The sequence below is a fragment of the Camelus bactrianus genome, chromosome 9 (assembly GCF_048773025.1).
Source record: "Camelus bactrianus isolate YW-2024 breed Bactrian camel chromosome 9, ASM4877302v1, whole genome shotgun sequence".
Lineage (NCBI taxonomy): Eukaryota > Metazoa > Chordata > Mammalia > Artiodactyla > Camelidae > Camelus > Camelus bactrianus.
Window position 1 is genome coordinate 58,529,872 of NC_133547.1, and position 17,223 is coordinate 58,547,094.

A 17,223-nucleotide genomic window follows, 5' to 3' on the forward strand; every position below is an offset into this window, starting at 1 on the left:
CTAATTGCTGTCCTGTTTTACTAATCTTTTAAGCTTTTCTGCTTTCTGTTATCCCTAGAAATTGTATTCAGTGTTTCCTGTGGCTGGTTACACTGAGGCTTCTCGCTTTCCACCTCCTCATCTTGACCCACCCCAATTCCCAATTAAGAGAGAAGGCCGTTGGGCTGGGTACTTTATTGTCAAGCTAATGAAGGATGCCCAGGGCAGGGAGGCTGTAAATTTACCTTGCTGCCCACAAGCAAGGATTGGTGTAATAAGAGTTCAGGTTTTGTTCGTAAGAGGAATGCAAATTTTGTACACATAGTAGGTAAGCATTCATTCTACAGTGGTGGTGAGAAGTGTTTCATTTTAGATCCCTTAGGAGGGGTAGCTGCAGCCTAAAGAGAAAGACTCCCCCTCCATTTCATGGGACCATGGAGCTGCATGGTTGCACTGCATCGTGCATACAGGGCTGGGAAAGGTTATTTTAAATGCAGATTCACAGACCCAGCTCAGACCTATTGAATCAAATCTCTGGGTGGAGAGGCCTGGGCTTTGCTTCTTAGTAAGTCTGTCAGGTGATTCCCCCTCCTTCATATTTTAAAATGTTATTTGATACCTACAAATATTATATGTGAAATATATATATATATATATATGCATGTATGTATATCTTCTAAAAAATACAGCACAGTAAAGTGTACTTTCACCTATCACTGAGCTCAAAAGTTGGATCATCAACAGTAATTTATTTTTATTTATATTTACCTATGTGTTTCACTCTCACGCCTTCCTTCTGCCTCCCTATGAGAAGTAATATTTTACCTTACTTTTTACTTACTGTGTTTTCCATTTTATTAAAATTTTTCAAAATAAAGTTTTTGTCTTGGCATCTATGCCTATACAATATGTTTAGTTTTGCTTGTTTATAAAAATTTTTTTTGGCAGAGAAAAAGAAGTTCATCTACTTTTTTTTTTCTGGTAAAATTTCTGATTTTAACAATCCTACAGTTCAGTGGCATTAATTACATTTGCAACGTTGTGCAACCACTGCCACTGTTTCCAAAACTTTTTCATCACCCCAAACAGAAATTCTGTACCCATTAAGCAATAACTCCCTTCTCCTTCCCCAGGGGCCCCTGGTAGCCTCTAATCTACTTTCTGTCCCTATGAATTTGCCTTTTCTAGACATCTCATACAAGGAATCACATAATATTTTTCTTTTTGTTTCTGGTTTCTTTCACTTAGCATAATGTTTTCAAAGTTGTACTCGTGTTGTAGCCTGTATCAGAACTTCTATTATCCATTCATTTGTTGAAGGACATTTCGGTTCCCACCTTTTGGCTATTGTGAATGCTGCTGCCATGAACATTGGTGTACAATAATCTGTTTGAGTCCCTTTTCAATAATTTTGGGTATATACCTAGAATTAGACTTGCTGGGTCACATGGCAATTCTAGTTTAGCTTTTTGAGGAACCATTATACTGTTTTCCAGATACTGTATCATTTTATGTTCCTACTGGCAGCGTAGAGGAGTTCCAATTTCTCCACACCCTTGTCAAGACTTATTATATTGTTTAAAAAAATTTCTTTTTTCTTTTTGGATGTGGGGGAGTAATTAGGTTTATATAATTTTTTATTTTTTTTATGGGGGTACTAGGACCTCCTGCATGCTAAGTACGCGCTCCACCACTGAGCTATACTCTCCCCGTTTTCTTCTTTTAACTGTAGCCATATTTACAGGTGTGAGGTGGTGTCTTGTGGTTTTGATTTGCGTTTCTCAGACGACATTTTCCAGCAATGCTGAGCATCTTTTCATGTATTTATTGACCATTTGTATATCTTCTTTGGAAAAATGCTTATTCAAATCATCTGCTTATGCTTTAATTGCATTGTTTTTTGGGGGGTTGCCATAGGAGTTCTTTATACATACTAGATATTAGATTCTTATCAGATATATGATTTGTAAATATATTTTCCCATTCATAGATTCTTTTCACTTTCTTGATATTGTCCTTTGATGCACAAGTTTTTAATTTTGATGAAACCCAATTTATCTATTTTTCCTTTTGTTGCTTGTGATTTTGATGTCATATCTTAAAATCCATTGCCAAGTTTACTTGTTTGTGAGCTCTGTAAAAATGGTATCATTCTGAATGTTAATTCTCTGAAACTTGAAGTTCTCTTTCAACATTTTATTTATAAAATTATCCATGTTTCTTTATAGTTCATTTATTCTCATGGCTATATGATGTCCTGTTATAGAAAGATACCACACATTATTTAGCCATTCTCCTAGTGATAGACATTTGAGCTGTTTCTGGTTATTCTGCTGGTACATCAGTGCCACCATGAATATGCCAAAGGGATTCTTCTGTACACTTTAATTTAAGGACCACTGGCCTTTTTTTGAATGAATTGTTATTAAATTTCAGTTGAATAGTTCTTGGGATACACAGCTGCAGACATCTGAGTGAAGCATATCTATTTTTCTCACCTGCCTATTTGGACTGATTACTGGACTATAAAACCATGCCAATCACTGCCACTGAGTGTGGTTTGTGTTTACAGTGTAGCTTTAACCACTTTGTATGATTTCTTGATAAAAGCAATCAGGTATTTTACCAATTTTAGGTTGCAGTGCTTTGCAGCAACAGGGAGATTGCAACTGAGGGTGGAGAAAATGATTGTGAAAAGGAAATACTTACTTTAGAGCCCCATCTCAGCCACGTTGCAGGAGTGTCACTGAGGGATTTGAAATAATCCAAAGGGTTTATTTTTTTGGAAGGGAAAACCCTCCAGAACAAAGAGACAAAGATTGACGGCTCCTCCCCCAATCCTGCAGAGTGGCTGACTTCGGGAAATCTTCTGGCAGCTACACGGGGTCACGATGTGGCCAGATTTCTTTGGCTCAAGCATGAGAAACACTAGGGGAAACTCAAGTGTGAAGCAAGACCTTGATTCTTAACAGGGTTGTTTGTGGCTTTGTTACTGGAAAAGGCAAGTGATCTTAACAAGGCCAAAGTGTGTAGACACAAGAATTACAAAATCGAGCAGGGGGTGGAGTGAGATATTGGAGGCATAAAAGCACCAGCTGGCGCCCCCACAGCACTGCTCTTCCAGAGGCAGACAAGCTGAAGATGAGGTGAGTCCACAGCTCTGCCCCATCCCCTCTTTTCTCTGGATTATTTCATCCTTCTTTGCATGTATCTTTTACCTACATGAAAGCCCAGGTACCAGAGAGGCCTACAGGAGAGATGCAAAAAAAGTAACAAAGAAATAAGGCAGATGGACTAAATTATAGTGAATAAAGGTGTTGAATCCTCAGCTTTTCTGCGTCCATAAAAGGCAATGCTTTCAAATGGTGCTGTGCTCTTTCCCATGAGACATGACATTCTCTAAGAAGTATCTTTTTTCCTTGAGGTTATAAAGTTTTATTTTTGCAGGGGATGCTAGCAGCTCCCATGGGAGGGTTCCTGACATTTTAAATATGTTTATGAGCAGATTTTTTCTTTAAAACATTTTTAATAAGAAAGACCAATAGTGATAAATTTGAGTGACACAATGAAGGCACTCAGATTTTATCAAAATAAACTTTTTTTTTTGGAATGTTGAAATAACAAGACTAGAAACGTAACATAACCAAGCAATCTCTGAACAGCTGGCATCTTTCAGCGAGATGTTAACTGGTAAGTGCGGCCTGTGCGTTGGTGCCCGTGTCCACAATCTAACTTCCAGGGAGACAGTTATTTTCTAGGTAACTCTCTGGTATTTTGGGGTTGGATATACCATTCCCTGAAGGCAAATTATCGTAACATAATAGGAACAACCATATAAGTGTTTTAAAGGATATATTAAAAAAAAACCTTTTATTATGGAAAATTTCAAAAAGGAGAGAGAATAGCGTTAAAAATCCCCACGTTCCCACCTTTGAGTTACCCGCATTTCACGAGTAGCGTCCTTGCAGCCTAGCACCTGCAGGGTGCCCGAGGGGAGTTTCTCTTCGCTGGAGAGCTCATATATTATTAACAATTTAATGTTTCTGCAATGCTGTTCAGAAACTAGCAATCCCGATGTGCCTTCCTGCCTTGGCTGTTGCTCTCTGAAGCTTCTGTAGAATTCCCCGCAGCACAGAGCCTGCTGGAACCTGGGCAACTGGGAAGCTGCTGAAGTGTGCACAAGGGTGGGCGAGGGGTTCCTTGGTCCTAGTACTTCCATATATGTATTTTTTCTTTTCTGGCTTCCTAATGCGAGGGGTGTATGCATGAGTGCATGCATGCGTATGCATGCAGTGAAGCGGGGAGACGAGCTGTGCAATCCTTCCTGTTTTCTCTGCAGTTCCCTGGGAGCTGTCGTTGCCCTCCTGCTCTGCGGACAGCTCTTCACAGTGGAAAAAGGCAATGAGACCTCAGATGCCACAGGTGGGTATTGGGGTTTGGGCAGGAGCCATAAGTCCTATCACAGCTACATCCATCTGGACCCCATCAGATTTGCGCCTTCTCCTTGGGAAGATCCAATTGCTCCTTCTCGTCCTCATACCTGGTCTTTCAGTACCATGAACAACACTGGGGAGCCAGCCAGAAATAAGGGGAGAGCGCCCTCCCCTGGGCTTCCATTTGGGGTGAAGGGAGGTTGATGTGCAAAGCAGCTTCTTCTTATCTGACTTTTCAGGTCTCTAGGGGAAGTTTCCAAATTCGAACCTCTTCTTCCTGTTTCCATTTGCAGGTGACCACTGCCCAAAGGCTCCTGAGATTGCAAATGGCTACGTGGAGCACTTAATTCGCTATGGGTGTAAGACCTACTATAAACTGCGCTCTGAAGGAGATGGTAAGACCTGGATAAATGACTACATGCCCTCCCTCGCCTCACCATTTCCATGATGAATGGAGCCAGGGTGACTGACTAGAAAGTTCATGTGTTCTTTTCGGAGCCAGGAGATTTAAGTTCTAATAAGGGTTTTGTCACTGGTAGCTGGGGCCTTTTGGGCAAATTAACTTCTCAGCCACAGGTTTTCTCCTTTGTTAAAGGGAGGTGATGCCATGTAGCCTACGCATCTCAGGGTGAGACCTGTATTGACAAAAGGAGACGAGGTAAAGGAACAAATGGCATGATGCTAATGACGACAGGTAGCCCTTGCCTAGTGAGCACTGGGTTCTTGGCACTGTTTCAGGTGCTTCACACTTATTCGCTCACTTGGTCCTCACAACACCCCTCTGAAGAGATACTATTATTACACTCATTTTGCTGCTGATGAAACTAAGGCACAGAGTGGTTGAGTGACTTGACCAAGTTCAGGTAGCCTGTAAGAGGGAGAGTCACGATTTGAACCCTGATTCCGACCCTGTACTGCCTCACCACGGTTGCCTTGGTCACCATGACCACGCCTCTGTCCTGCAGGGCTTCGCTGGCAGCCCCAGCACTTGGCTTCCAGCACAGAGCTCCTCCCTCCCTCCTCTTCCTCGGCACCCTCCTCCTCCTGCTTCTCTGATTCTGCTCTTTAAACACCTCCTCTTCCCGTGCTAGGTCCAGATACAATTTCCCTTTTGGCTCATTTTGTTCCTTTTGTTTCAGGAGTGTATGTCTTAAACAATAAGAAGCAGTGGACAAATAAAAACGTTGGGGAGAAACTCCCTGAATGCGAAGCAGGTAGGAAGCCAGGGGCCCTGGGAAGCCGACTGAGGGTGGTGTCGAGAGCTTAGTGCGGGCAGGCATCTTGATCGAAATGACCTAGAGGCACATCCTCCCTGTGTGGTTTCCTCTGGGCACAAGAGCTGACGCAAGGGACCAGGGAGAACTACAGACAGCTGGGCAGCTTAGGTGGTGACTCACCACAAAGTTCACCAAGGGTCTTGTTCCTTTGGGCCTGCAGGGCACTGACTGAACCCACAGTCTACAGTGCCCCCAGAGGGTCAGGAGACTCTCCATGTACAGACAGTCCAGCTAGAGAGCCTGGGACAAGGGGGAAGCAAGCTCCAGGAAGAACAAGTTAAGGGAGGGCACAACACCTTAATCTGTGGGAGGACGACACAGCAGGGTGGAGACGGGCCAGGGCTCTGCTGCTGGCTACTGGGAGGGGCTGCTGCTCTCTCCTTTCCTCTTCTGCTAGTCGGGATGCAGAACTGCTAACCTGCCTGGTATTAGCTGCATTATCTATAAAAGCTGAGTTCCAGCCAACGCTGCTTCAAATCACTCTTTATTCAGAGAGAATGAATTACAGCCCCTTGCCCTCACAAGAAATTTCAGGGAATTGTGCACATTTCTTTGTTGTGATAAATTGCTTAAATATACATACAGTTCAATAGCTAGGGTGTGAAAATTTGTGTTACTTGTTTCTCTTGTGAGTCAGAAAAGCTGGAAATAGAACTCTTAGTGATGAAAACATTAAGAAGAAAAAGAATCTTTTTAAACTGTAAACACTGGGAACAAGAGAAACAGATGGTAAGGGCAAAGCATGTAGCTATCCTACTTCTGAAGAAATGAACAATGACAGTTTAGACAGCAGCAAGAGTCAGTTTACATTCCTCTTTCCCAAATTGGGAGACTCTCACATTCTGCTCCTAATTTTCTTGCTCTCCTCGACAGTATGTGGAAAGCCCAAACATCCAGTGAAGCAGGTGCAGCGCATCATGGGTGGCTTGCTGGATGCCAAAGGCAGCTTTCCATGGCAGGCCAAGATGGTCTCCCACCATAATCTCATCTCAGGGGCCACGCTGATCAATGAGCAATGGCTGCTGACCACGGCTAAAAATCTCTTCCTGGGTCACAAAAATGACACAAAAGCAAAAGACATTGCTCCAACTTTAAGACTCTATGTGGGGAAAAAACAGCAAGTGGAGGTCGAGAAGGTGGTTCTCCACCCTAACTACTCCAACATAGACATCGGGCTCATCAAACTCAGAGAGAAGGTGCCCATTAATGAGAAAGTAATGCCCATTTGCCTACCTTCGAAAGATTATGCCCAAGTAGGGCGTATAGGTTACGTGTCTGGCTGGGGGCGAAATGCCAACTTCAATTTTACTGAGCATCTGAAATACGTCATGCTGCCCGTGGCTGAGCAAGACAAATGTGTAAAGCACTATGAAGGCAGCACAGTGCCCGAAAAGAAGACAAAAATTAGCCCTGTAGGAGTGCAGCCCATACTGAACCAGCACACCTTCTGTGCTGGCCTGTCCAAGTATCAGGAAGACACCTGCTACGGCGATGCCGGCAGCGCCTTTGCAGTTCACGATGAGGCTGAAGACACCTGGTATGCGGCCGGGATCCTGAGCTTTGACAAGAGCTGCGCTGTGGCCGAGTACAGTGTGTATGTGAAGGTGCCCTCCATTCTGGACTGGGTTCAGACAACCATAGCTCACAACTAACGCAGGGCAGGCTGGAAGGACAAGGGAAAACTGGACAGCAGTGGAAGGGACGAAACGTGGTGTGTGGCTGATGGGTTGCAGCCCTGCACTGCTGGGTCAATCAATAAAGAGCTGTCTTTGACTCATTTGTGCTATTTTTAGCCTTTTAAAATTCTCTCATTTATGGTACAGCAGCAGCCAAATGGTCTAGAGTCTACTGGGAGTGCGGCAGAAGACGCCCCAGGTGATCCGGAAACCCCTAAGGTGATACAGATCGTGGGGCTTGAGCTCATTGAGTGAGTGCTAATGAACGGCTGGCCTCAGACAGGTCATTGTTATCCTTGTTTTACAGACAAGGAAATAGAGACTCAGAGAAGTCAAGTGGTTTGCTTAAGGTTACACAGCTATCAAACAGTGAAGCTGCACCTTGAACCCAGGTGTGTCTAAATACTAATCCTGAGCTCTTTTCACTGCATCCTTTTGCTTCTTCAGAGTGAAGCAGGATAGAGTGCAGGCTGGTGAGGAAGATGCAAGCTCAAAGTGGGATGAAAGCAAGTATTTTGACACAGACAGTACTTGGCTGTTTGTGCTCTAACAGACCAGCGCTTCAGAAAACAAAGTCAGATGGTGGAAGGGCAGGATCTCTGGACTTGCTGGGTCCAAATCATAGCTTGCTGATAAATTTGCCAGGTTCCTTAAGCTCCCTGCCCATTAGGTCCCTGGTTTCCTCTATGGGGGGCTTAACTCAGACGATCTCTAAGGTCTCCACCAATAGCAACATTCTGGGACTGGGCAAAGTTCGAAGTCTCTTCCTCAGATTTTCCAACTTAAAAAAACCCTACCCTTTACAAGGAGTCAAATGCAAGCTGTCTGAGTCTTCTATTTCACAAAGATAAGAGTTTTGTTATTAAGGGTTTCCCAGAAAAAAGGTTCTAGGATGCAGAACATGAAGCTCTTCTTTTAGCTGAAGAAGAAAAGTTTTAACTGAACTCCTTCTGGCTATGAGCCCTTACTCAGTGCACTGACCCCCCCCCCCCATATGCCGTCCTGTCACACCAAAATACGGCCTCTCCTCTCATGGCTTAAAATGCTACATGGTGTCACTGTTCTCTCTCCAGGGCTCTGCCTAACGCTGTGATGCTCAGATGCACTCTTCAGATCCATCAACAACTTTCAACAGGTTAGCGCTAGCAGGCCAATGAAGGACTCAGACCTATGTTCTACAACTTGTGAAAGGGGTAATAGCCAGAAACTGAGAAGTAACAGAACACAAAATAATGCCTCTCAGAATACAGTTATACCTATTTCTTCTGGTAGTATCCTCAGCACTAAGTTTTCTTGGAAAACAAACCACCTCAGTTTTCTTGAACAATAATCAGATTGTATTAAGTGGCTTCTGCTTACCACGCAGGAGGAAAATAGTAAGAGAAAACCTTAGACATGATCTCAATTCACTTATCTCCTCTGCCTTCTGCAGCAGCGCCTCCTGCTGCCCGGCTTCTCCCTTGGGTTTCAGTGACACTCCACTCTGCGTCCGCAGCTCTCTCAACACTTGTGCGGTCTCCAGCCCTTGGGCCTTCCTCCCCGGCGCCCTCTCCCGAAAATGCCCTCCCCTGTCCAGGAGTCCTTTTTATGTGGCATCTGGCATAGGGCAGGGCACACAGTATGCACTTAATAAATATTTGTGGAATGGAGAGCAACTAAGATGGGAACAACATCATAAACCAGGACTTCAGAAAAACATTCCGAAAGCCCTCAGGAGGACAGATTTGAGAACCTAATGCATGCAAGCTCTGAGTTTTTGCTGTTATCTGAACACTTCCTACACATCAAACGCTGTGTGATTAAGGCTATGAGGGATAGAAAATTCAGCCAGTAGTGACAAGCAATGAAGACGTTTTATTCTTTCATATAAGTCTGGAGGGAGGCAGGTTTAAAGTCCGCTCTGTGGCTTAGTATCATCATCAGGGACTCAGGCTCTTTTTAAATCATTCTTCTCTGCATGTTCATTTTCATCCCAGTGGTGGCCACCTCATGGTCCTAAGATGGCTGCTGCAGTGCCATGCATCATGATTTCCACAGAAGCAGGAAATGGGGGCCAGGAGAAGATGCAGTGAAAGGGTTTTGTTGTCTTATTCCTGGAGTGGCTCTCTCCTTTATCAACAAAGGCCACAGAGGTGCCCAGCAGCCTTCTTTCTACACCACGTTTGTCAGAATTAGGTTGCGTGGTCACCGCTCCCTACGGGAAAGGCTTGGAAAGGAAGCATTTGGCAAAAGGGGATGGACTTGCAGTGATAGTGTTACCTTGCACAGAACTGGTCTTCTGTCAGCAAGGTCAAGAGCTGCCAAGTAGGTCACGTGGTGCTTGGCCCACCACCCTCCAGCTCTGCATCTATTCCCTTATTCTAGAAAGTCAGTACCATTGGCCCCCCCAGGAGCTTTTGAGAGCAGCAGTAACTTGCCCAAGTGGTGGCAGGTTGTGCCAGGGGACGCTGGGAGAGCAAGAATTCATCACCGAGTTATTAAAACAGGCAAATCCTATAAAGATGATAATTCTTGCTAACAACTCTGAGATGTCTTTCCAGTCTTGAGCCTTTGAAGTACAGTTTTCTGCCTCAGGAAGAGGCGGAGCTCTGGGAGAGACCTGTTCCTACTTATTAAGCTCTTTGTTTAGCTCAAATTGGGTCCTGGATGGTAAAGGTTCAAGTTCTCACTTCGTGGGTAATTTAATAATATAAAAGCTAGTAAAATGAGCAAACCAGGATATCTGTAAAATCTTGAATCAGAATGACTCCAAAATAAAACAAACTCGCCTCCTATCAGCAGAGAATTGTTTATTCCAGGAGAAACCGGGATAACAGGGACTGGAGATAGGTAGGCATGAGATAAATATGAGTAGAGGAGCGCGCGGGTTGAGGTTAATGCAGGGGGAGTGCGTGTGTACATCGAGGGTAGAAGATAAGTATTTTTGCTCTTATGGGAACTGACTTTCCGTTTTACTTGTGTGTCAAATAAACACAGTTGAATCAAACTGTACTAGCTAATGTTTGGAAGGATTCTGTATTATTTGAAAGAATAAAGAAAAGCACAATATAAAGAGAAGTTGAAATAACTGCACTGGGGAAACTGCCCAGGGCTGACGTGACTGCCTGAGGTCTGCAGCGGGTAGTGGACATGTAGGTGTCCCAGATCGTCACAGTGCCAGTCTGGTCTTCGGCTTGGGGGCCGGTATTTTCCATACACGTCAAACCTCTTCCCCGCCAGGATGCTGAACATGTTTCTGAAGGACTCCAGAAAAACAGCACAGCTGGATTCAGGTACCGCTTCATGATGTGCCTTTCTCGTCAACTTGACAGTAGTGAATGTGCTAAATGTCTTGATAGAGGAGGTCATATTTGGGAATATTCTTGGGATCAATAGGACTTTGGACAATAAGTTTTCCCCTCATTGCTCCTCGATAAATTACTTCAATCAAATCTATGAAGTCTTGTTTGGTTTTAAAACTTCCCACAAACTTAGTGTGATCTGGAGACCTAAATAGCATAGAAGAGAAACAACCTTGCTCAGAACTCTTCATAATCACTCATAAGATCTTCAGGATAAAATAAAGAGCAGCTCTGTTATTTTCTTCTTATTCTTCCGTTTTTCAGCTATAAATCTTTATTTTTTTAGAGTTGTCCATTATTGCAAAATAAAATACAAAAGCAATAAAAAGTTATACTGTTACCTTTCTTCTTGTCAGGGAGACTTTAGACACAAAGCTCGATGCTGTTTTTCCATTTGTGATTACAGAGCCCATCTGATATCACTATAACCAGGGCCATGGGAGAGCACGTAAGCTCTACCACGTGAAAAGCTTTCACTCCAAAATCTATTTTAATCACTTCTCAACTCATCATGAAGTAGAATTCCTGGGTGTTGGTGTGGGCTTGGTTTGTGTTGTTGGTCAGATACTGTGCAAAGTCCGTTAGTCACTGTCTCCAAGTTCTAGTCAGTTCTAGTTGTTTATACTTTTGAGTGGTGGGTATGACTTTTTTTTTTTTTTTTTAGTATTTCAAATATCAAATATGTTTAATGTAGAAATTGTTTAGGAAAAAAAATTACCAGTGAGGCCAGAGGCCACATTTTGGTATATAATTTTTCTATTCTCTGTGTGTGTGTGCATTTCTCTTTTCACAATCGAGTCGTATCACACAAACTACCTTGTAATGAGCTTTTTTCAACTAATATATAACAAATTTCTTTCAAAATCATTAAACATGCATCTCTAATACATTAAATTAATATCTAGTATCATTTTGTGAACATCTATATTCTAAGTATTTTGCTTTCTAAATAATGGTGGGATGAATGAGCATCTATATATTCAGTTTTGGCCACTTTTATGATGATTTTCCTTCAGATAAATTCCTGGAAATGCTGTTCCTGGGTTAAAAATTTTACATAGTTTTAAGGTGGTAAGTAGTATCATAAATCACCCTCTGAAAAGGTTCACCAAATTAATACATGTGTCAACTGTATTCTAGGAGAATAAATAGCTTCAAAACACTTAAAACAGATAGTATTTAACACTTTCAAATAAATAATGACAAAGCAGACACAGATCTAGTCAAGTGGACCCCTCGATAGCAGTAAGAAATATTACTACGGAGACGTTCAAAACAAATATTCAGTACTGGGATGCTGACTGGATAGAGTGGAGGGCATTAAAGATCTCATGTTACTTATTCTTGACAGACTTTGTTGAAGAAAGACTTCAAAATTCTCTGAGTGGCAGAAGACAGGAAACGTGGCAAAGAGAAAAGCATGACAATTTGCTGAAGGAATACTTTCACAGGTGCAGCCTACAGGTTGCACAAGTTTGAGAGCAATGACGCGTTTTGCTTTAAGTAAAATCCCTGGGAGACTTCTGAAAAGCGGCTCCATATTCCCCATTCCACAGGCCACACTTCTCTGTCACACTTGGGTAGCAAATCAAAATTTGCCATTCATGCTGGAGACGCTCTCATTTTGCACCAGAGTTTCACAGACAAAATTAGAGAGGGCATCAGTTGAGGAAATAATACCAATATAAGACTCACACAGCCTCCATTACATGCAAATAAGATAGTTACTCAAACTGCCTAGATAAAAGAAACTTTTAAGACTGGGATAACTTGTCAATCGAACTTACCCATAATCCACTTTCATATGCTGCCCATTGAAGAAAAATACAGTAGATGGAATATAACTGATATCAAAATAGTGTGTATAAACTGGAGTTTGGTCCACATCTACCAGATATATAGCAGCCATTTTACTCAAGTCAGAAGAGGTCTTAGAAAGCTGCAAATAAAGAGACAGATGTAGGTTACAGCATGAGAAGCAGCTAACGTTTCTTCCGTGAACCTTTTTACTAGAACAGTGTTTGTTCTGGGCCAAATTCCTGGGCCAAGAACCTAGCCTGTTCTGAGTTTCACATTAGACACAGTGTAACCTTACCATTCAGAGTCTGAATCACTGTTGGCAGGGTCATAAGAGGGCCTCAGGTAAGTTGTGTGAATATATATTTTTTTACTAGTTTTGATTGTAAGAAGTTTTAATAAACATTTTATGGGTTTATAAAATTCATGCTCATTTATATAAAAACCAAAACAACTCAGGAATACGTACTACACTTAAATTCCTCCAAATTTATGAAATCTCCTCATAAATGATAATTATAATAAAAATAGCAAACACATGGCACTTACTATGTGCTAAATGTTCTAAGTGCTTTATACTTGTTAGCTCATTTAATCCTTACAGCATTCCTGTGAGGTATGCATTACTATAGTCACCATTTCCTAGACCAGGAAACCGAGGCACAGGGAAGTCACCTGCCCCTGGTCACACAGCTAGTCAGCAGTAAGGATGGGATTTGAACTCAGACAGCCTGGCTTCAGAGCCGACATTCTTGATCTCTTTGATATTCCCTCCTCCTTGCTACAGCAGAGGGTATAACGTGCTGACCCCCCCGCCCCAAGCCCCCAGGGTTAACACATCACACACTCATTTATAATCACAGTAATGGAGAGTCTTACACTGGACCCACACTGTGGGTGGCAGCAACAGAAATGGTGGGTGAAGTCTTAGTCCTGGGTAAGTCTCTCTCCATAATAAACAGAGACAAGGATAAACTCCCTCTGTCCCATACTCCCCTCCCTACTCCTCAGTATGAAGATGCTCTGTGAAATCAGAGATTATCATCAGGCACACACTGGAGGCAGCACACTAGAAAAGGATATTTGCAGGCAGAGAAAACAAAGTTCAAATTTCAGCTCTGCAACTTAGTGGTTCTGTGCCTGTGGGAAGTCACCTGACCTCCCTGGCACTCACCTCCCCTCTTGGGAATAGTAACTGTAATTATCCCACTGTTGTGAGCATTGGATAAAATAATGTTCACAGCTGTTTGTCAGTAAATTATGTTTCTGGTCTTCCATTGTCTTGTTGGTGAAACTGAGGTTTGACCGGTGCTAGTGGGGAAGGACATCCAGGACAGGTTCCACACAATTGGAGATTTGTGGGTTCTGCTCAGGGCAGGCACACCACCAGCTCTGAGTGAAAGTGTGCTAACAAATGAACTACATATCCGAGCCCTGCCTATTCCCTTTCATGTGCTTTGCAGATGTTGAAGTGAGAATGTATAAAGTTTTAATAAAAACCATTTACTCAAAAAATTCACTTACAATATCATCTAGCTGCAGGCAGACGGGGTCCTCATCTCTGCCAAACCTGAGAACCAACACCTTCTCTGCAGTAGTTTTTATCACCTGGTCTACTTCTTTTTTGCTACTCAGCTTGGGTAATAGGAAGCTCATCTTGAAATAATCAAAATATCACTCCTCAGTGTCAGCCTGAAATAAAGTTGCAATGTTTAAAGACAGATTAAGCGCCTGAGTCCTAATTAAAATTTTTTTCATTTTTTTCTTATATAAACATTGATTTTATTTTTTTAAAACTTTTTTTTATTGAGTTATAGTCATTTTACAAATTTTTAAAAAATTTTTGGAGTAGGTATCATGTGTATCTTTTTTCCAGAGGAAAAATGATTTCACACAACACAGTATCAAAAAAGTAAAAGAAACACTAAATGCACAAACTGGTGGCAAGTAAGATCATGGGTTTAAAAGAAACAATACAGAAAGGTACACTGTGAAAAGTCTCTCTCCATCTCCCCTCAACTGGCCTAGTTCCCACTGCTCTGCAAGTGGTTACCAGGCAACTACTTTCATTACTTCCTCATGTATCTTCCAGAGTTCTGTTATGCATTCACACACAAAAAACCAAAAAAACAAATATATGTTCCTATGTTTTCTCCCTGTTTTACCCAAAAGAGTGTATCCCATCAGTCAGTGTTCCAGCAGGAAAGAGAAGACGTCCTCAAATTTGGCAATTTGAAGACTTTCATTAAGGCAGGGTGTAGGGAAACTGCAGGGTGTGGTGCAGTACCCTGGGGCTAGTAACAGTGGGCATTGTTCTCACCCCTAGGCCGGAAGGAGCCACGGGAGGCACGTGTTACCAGAACTGTGTGGCTGAGATTGCTGGACAGAGGGGGCTGCTCTATAGGAGGTTGGCTTGCAGTTCAGGGATGCAGTCACTCTCCTCCCTCTCTCTGGTCCCCTCCTAATGTTCCCACTGGCTGACTCCAACTGGACCGAAGAGGGCAGGGGAGCTGGGGAGGCAGGCAAGCCTCCTGGTCCCAGGAGCGGTCCAGAACAGTCTAGAGGAGGAGGAAGAGCGGATCTGGAGGGGCAAATGACAGATGTCCAGCACACACAATTTACCCACTCTTCTGCACACTGCACGTTACCTAACACACGAAGATCTTCTCATATCTCTATATAGAAAACTTAACACTTTTTTTGTCACACAGGCATCCTATTTCATGCATGTACCATACTTTTTAAAGTCTTCTATTGACAGACACTTGCATTATCGAGTCCTGACTTAAAGTTTCTTGGTGTATGTCTTACGACGTGTACCTAATCACACGGCAAACAAATCAATTAAGAGTGTGTCAAAACCACACACACACACACACACACACACACGAAACAAATCCTAAAATACTGAGCTAGAAGGAGCCCCTCATTCTCCAACTAGTTTGCTTATAGTTACACTTCTAGCTACAAGAACAAGGACTAGAATCCACACTGCCAAATTTCTAGTCCAGCATTCCTTCTATTGCAATAAACCCTATTTTTATAATTGAGGAACTTTTTGATCAAGGAATTTTATTTTTGATCATCCACGAGAGACTCCACTGAGATACTTTACATTTTGAATTCAGTTCCAAAGTTGTCTAACACTATGAAAAGGGAGGATCTCCCTTTTCTTCTCTCTCTTTCCAACTCCCCCGTTTTTAGTGACAAATCACATTTTTAAGGTATAAATCACTAAAAATTCATATAGTAAATGATATTGTCCCAATAATAGGTCATACTTTAAATAAGGAAGCTGACTGCCAGATGGGACTTCAACAAATATAGGTGGCAGAACAAATTACTGATGAAAGGAGAAGTCAAAGAGAAGACGGATCTGCCCCACCACTAGAACTCTGCAGCAACTTCTGCATGTTACTGATAAAGAGAAGAAAGTGAGGGGAGAGCAAAGCTGACAAGAGGGAGCGGGAAGGTGAGGGTGTGAGACAGTGGGACTGGATTAATGTTGAAAAGAGGAGAAGGGAAACTGCGACTACACCTAAGAAAACGCCTACAGGAAAGGATATCAACAGAGGATTCACAAAAGAACAAGTACTATTGGACAAACATATTTGGAAAGTTCTGCTTTTCTAGTAAGTGAAGGAAAGCAAATGAAAAGATATACTTTAAAAAGTCATTAAATTGGCAAAGATTAAACAATAATGGCAAGGTGTGAGTGAAGGGGCAGGCGTTCATAATCCCTGCTGCAATGCAGAGAAGCAAAATTTTTCTAGAAAGAACCCTGAAATACCCATTGACTAACGATTCAATTTCTGAGAATTCCTAGTAAATAATTAGACATGTACACAAAGAGTAATGTAAGAGGTATATTTGTCACGTTTACAGTGGTGAAAAACTGGAAAGAGCCTCAAAAGCCAACAGTAGGGGATTGGTGACAAAAGGATAGTACAGTCCTGCAATGTACTGTCACTATATACTATGCTAGAGATGTACAATTCAGATACTTGAAAAATTCTCATGATAAAGAAAACAAGTTATAACACGGGAGTATACAAAGTGTACAAAACCTAAGCATATGCATATGTACATATTCACACAGAAAAATAACTAGAAATGAATATTCCCAAACATCACCAAAGGTTATCTCGTCGTGTGAAGAGACGACTGACTGACTTACATTGGGGCGGGCGTCTTTATTTTTCCCAAATACCCGACATACATATTTTTAATGATGCCTGTGATTGGGCTACTCCTGGCCCACAACTGCCAGGGAAAACGACACTTACTTTATTTGTTCAAATCCCTCCCTCTCTTCCACTTCAGGGCTGTGGGCATCTCCGACGCTTTCTCCAAAAAGCCGAGACTAGGGCAAGTCGTTTTTTCCGCTGGAACCACCTCGGCAACCCTAATCCGAAGTAACCCAGGGACTGTTGCCTAGCAACCGTCGGCCGACTATTTAAGGGGACGGAAACAGAAAAAGAAAATGCACAGGCGCAGTGATGAACGCGCGGTCGACCCCGCTCAACAGTCCAATAAGCAGAAGAGGCTATTCTAGTGACCACCCACCTGCACCGGCTCTGACCGGAAGCCTTAGGGTCACTTCCGCCCTTATTAAACCTGACGGATCTCTTTCCTTCTTCCTCTCACCTCTCGAATAGAGGCGGGGCCTTGAGTCTTAGGCTAAGCGTGATTGGTCGGAAGGAGACCCGGAAGTGTCTCT

At 42.6% G+C, this 17,223-nt stretch overlaps 2 protein-coding genes across 2 annotated transcripts; one reads left to right on the forward strand and one right to left on the reverse strand.

Moving 5' to 3' along the window:
* The first annotated feature begins 3,053 nt into the window (after window positions 1-3,053).
* LOC105073420 (haptoglobin) lies at window positions 3,054-7,466 on the forward strand. Its single transcript, XM_010960657.2, has 5 exons — window positions 3,054-3,125; window positions 4,319-4,401; window positions 4,706-4,807; window positions 5,552-5,626; window positions 6,563-7,466. The coding sequence occupies exons 1-5, from the start codon at window positions 3,121-3,123 to the stop codon at window positions 7,339-7,341; spliced, it is 1,044 nt and encodes a 347-aa protein (XP_010958959.1). The 5' UTR covers window positions 3,054-3,120; the 3' UTR covers window positions 7,342-7,466.
* Window positions 7,467-9,199: 1,733 nt separating this feature from the next.
* Window positions 9,200-17,093, reverse strand: TXNL4B (thioredoxin like 4B). Its single transcript, XM_074370495.1, has 4 exons — window positions 16,790-17,093; window positions 14,028-14,195; window positions 12,494-12,645; window positions 9,200-10,853 (listed from the first exon to the last, which is right to left on the reverse strand). Exons 2-4 carry the CDS (start codon window positions 14,157-14,159, stop codon window positions 10,688-10,690), a joined length of 450 nt encoding a protein of 149 aa, XP_074226596.1. The 5' UTR covers window positions 14,160-14,195; window positions 16,790-17,093; the 3' UTR covers window positions 9,200-10,687.
* Between the last annotated feature and the right edge of the window lie 130 nt (window positions 17,094-17,223).

What these genes read in the sequence shown, in the direction of transcription:
- TXNL4B (XM_074370495.1), bottom strand. Translation starts at nt 14,159, where the DNA reads ATGAGCTTCCTATTACCCAAGCTGAGTAGCAAAAAAGAAGTAGACCAG. An exon ending in GCCTGCAGCTAGATGATATT is followed by an intron (nt 12,646 to 14,027) that starts GTAAGTGAATTT and finishes CTTTATTTGCAG; the next exon opens with CTTTCTAAGACCTCTTCTGA. An exon ending in CATATGAAAGTGGATTATGG is followed by an intron (nt 10,854 to 12,493) that starts GTAAGTTCGATT and finishes TATGCTATTTAG; the next exon opens with GTCTCCAGATCACACTAAGT.
- LOC105073420 (XM_010960657.2), top strand. An exon ending in TGAGACCTCAGATGCCACAG is followed by an intron (nt 4,402 to 4,705) that starts GTGGGTATTGGG and finishes TTCCATTTGCAG; the next exon opens with GTGACCACTGCCCAAAGGCT. An exon ending in ACTGCGCTCTGAAGGAGATG is followed by an intron (nt 4,808 to 5,551) that starts GTAAGACCTGGA and finishes CTTTTGTTTCAG; the next exon opens with GAGTGTATGTCTTAAACAAT.